We start from the raw sequence: 2038 nt of genomic DNA, 5'->3' as shown, positions 1-2038 counted from the left end.
GTGTGTTGGGGGGGGGAGGGAGAGAGGCAGGGCGGACGCAGGAGTTGGGGGAGGGCTGGAATGGGGGGTTAAGATTGTGCCTGTCGTGGAGGGGAAGGAGGAGTTGTAACTATCTGTCGGTCCGTTTGTCTGTCGGTCTGTTTATCTTTCGATGCATCTGCGGGTGTGTGCGAGGAATCTGCCACCGCTGGGCCCCCCCCCACCAGCTCATGCATTGACCCGCTGACAGCTCGAGGGAGGGCTGCGCGGGTCAGCACCCAGGTGTTGTTGCATTCGCCACCACATCATGTACGACTCATCCTGCCCCCTACCAACCATTTTTACCCCTCACCCTTTTTCCCTCCCCCAAAACGGTTTTCTCCCTCACCCTCATCCCCCCCTTCAGGCCCTCTCCACCACCCAACTCACCCCCGACCAAGCCTCCGACCGCTCCCTGGACTTGCTGACGGGCTGGCACCTGGTGGACGGGCGGGAGAGGGTCATTGTGGTGGAGGGGCTCGCGGAGGGAGCCATGAAGATCGTCAAGGTGAGGGTGGCATGGGGGAATGGGAGCGTGGCAGGGCGTGTGTGTGTGTATATGCGTGTAGATGGAAGCCAAGCCACCCAAACACCGCCATTGAAAGGGCCCTTTCGGGAGGTCACCGGCGAGTAAAAAGGGGGGGGAGAGGGTTGTAGTTTCCATTTGGGGGGGGGTATCGGGGGGTGTAAAAGGGGGGGGGTGTATCGTGTATGGACAGCTGGATGTTGTGTGTTCCCGGCCGTCCTGCTAGCGCTGAATGAACATGGGGGCTGTCGCACGTCTTAGATCCCCTCTCTGTGGGCGCTGGCGATGCGAGCTGAAGGTAAACGCCCCTTCGCAGCAGCAATGGGGACGGACGTGCACTGCCTGCTCGCTGCTTTAGGTGGTGGTGGTGGTGGTGGTCGTGGTGGTGGTGGTGGTGGTGGTCGTGGTGCTTGGGGGGGAGGGTTGTTATGGGGGTTGCTTAATCCCCTACCGGGGTTTATCCGCCGCACTTGATTACTTCTACCACCCGTGTCGCCTTCATTTTTTCCTGCTACTGCTGCTACTGCAGCTACAGCTGCTGCTGCTGTTGCTGCTCTTACCTAGGGCTTTTGCTCCCGCCTTCCAATTTCTCGCCTCCCGCACCCCTGCCGTTGCCGTGCACACACACAAACACACATATACATACATACATACATACATACATACATACATACATACATACATACATACATACATACATACATACATACATACATACATACATACATACATACATACATACATACATACATACATACACACATACATACATACATACATACATACATACATACATACATACATACATACATACATACACGCATATGCACCCAGGGTATTGCGGACTGGGCTCTGGAGGACCCCAAGCCTGAGGAGTCCTGGCGGCGGCGCTGTGTGCTGTTCAGCTCGTCCCCGAGTGTGCGCACCGCCTCCCGCCTGTACGCCCCGCTGGGGGTGGACCTTTGGATTGTGAAGTTGAGGGCGCCGCTCAACAAGTTGCTGGGGGAGCCGGGGAGCTTTGCTACAGGGAGGGTGCGGCCCGACTGCGTGCAGGTGGGCGTGTCGTGTGTATATGTGTGTATGTATGCGCGTAAGTGTGCACGCGTGCGCGTGTGGGGTTATGCTCTTTGCTCGTTTTTCTCTCCCCCTCCCGATCCCCCCCCCGGCTCTCCCCCCCGGTCAGGGCCTCCGGCGGCTGGGTACCCTTCGCTCCGTAACCATGTGGGCCCGTCAGGCGTACGACATGTCCTTGTGGCCCAGTCCCCTACAGCTGCAGCTGGTGGATAAGAAGTTCGGCGGGGAGCTGATGGCGGCGGATGTGCTAGGAGTGGAGGTGAGAATGGAGGGGTGGGGGGAGAGAGAGTGTGTGGGTGTGTATGGGTGGGTGGGTGGGTGCAGGCGTGTATAGCTGTGCGGTTCAGCTCTCTATGGGCGCAACGTCTTCACCCCCCACCGACCCACGCAGCGCGCTATTGCCGTGCATGGCGTGTCACT

The 2038-nt window shown here is 58.6% G+C and overlaps 1 protein-coding gene across 1 annotated transcript in view; it reads left to right on the top strand.

Moving 5' to 3' along the window:
- VOLCADRAFT_87753 (uncharacterized protein) overlaps positions 1 to 2038 on the top strand; it is a gene marked incomplete at both ends in the record, with an annotated part of 8740 nt that overhangs the window by 6332 nt on the left and 370 nt on the right. Inside the window, 4 exons of the mRNA XM_002947491.1 lie at positions 230 to 249; positions 386 to 526; positions 1379 to 1576; positions 1728 to 1877. Of these exons, the coding sequence (XP_002947537.1) occupies positions 230 to 249; positions 386 to 526; positions 1379 to 1576; positions 1728 to 1877 (509 nt within the window). The remainder of the gene's footprint in view (positions 1 to 229; positions 250 to 385; positions 527 to 1378; positions 1577 to 1727; positions 1878 to 2038) is intronic.

Source organism: Volvox carteri, assembly GCF_000143455.1.
Source record: "Volvox carteri f. nagariensis unplaced genomic scaffold VOLCAscaffold_6, whole genome shotgun sequence".
NCBI classification, from domain to species: Eukaryota; Viridiplantae; Chlorophyta; class Chlorophyceae; order Chlamydomonadales; family Volvocaceae; genus Volvox; species Volvox carteri.
Note: the sequence above shows the minus strand (reverse complement) of the source record. Positions and strands in the feature narration are given on the sequence as shown.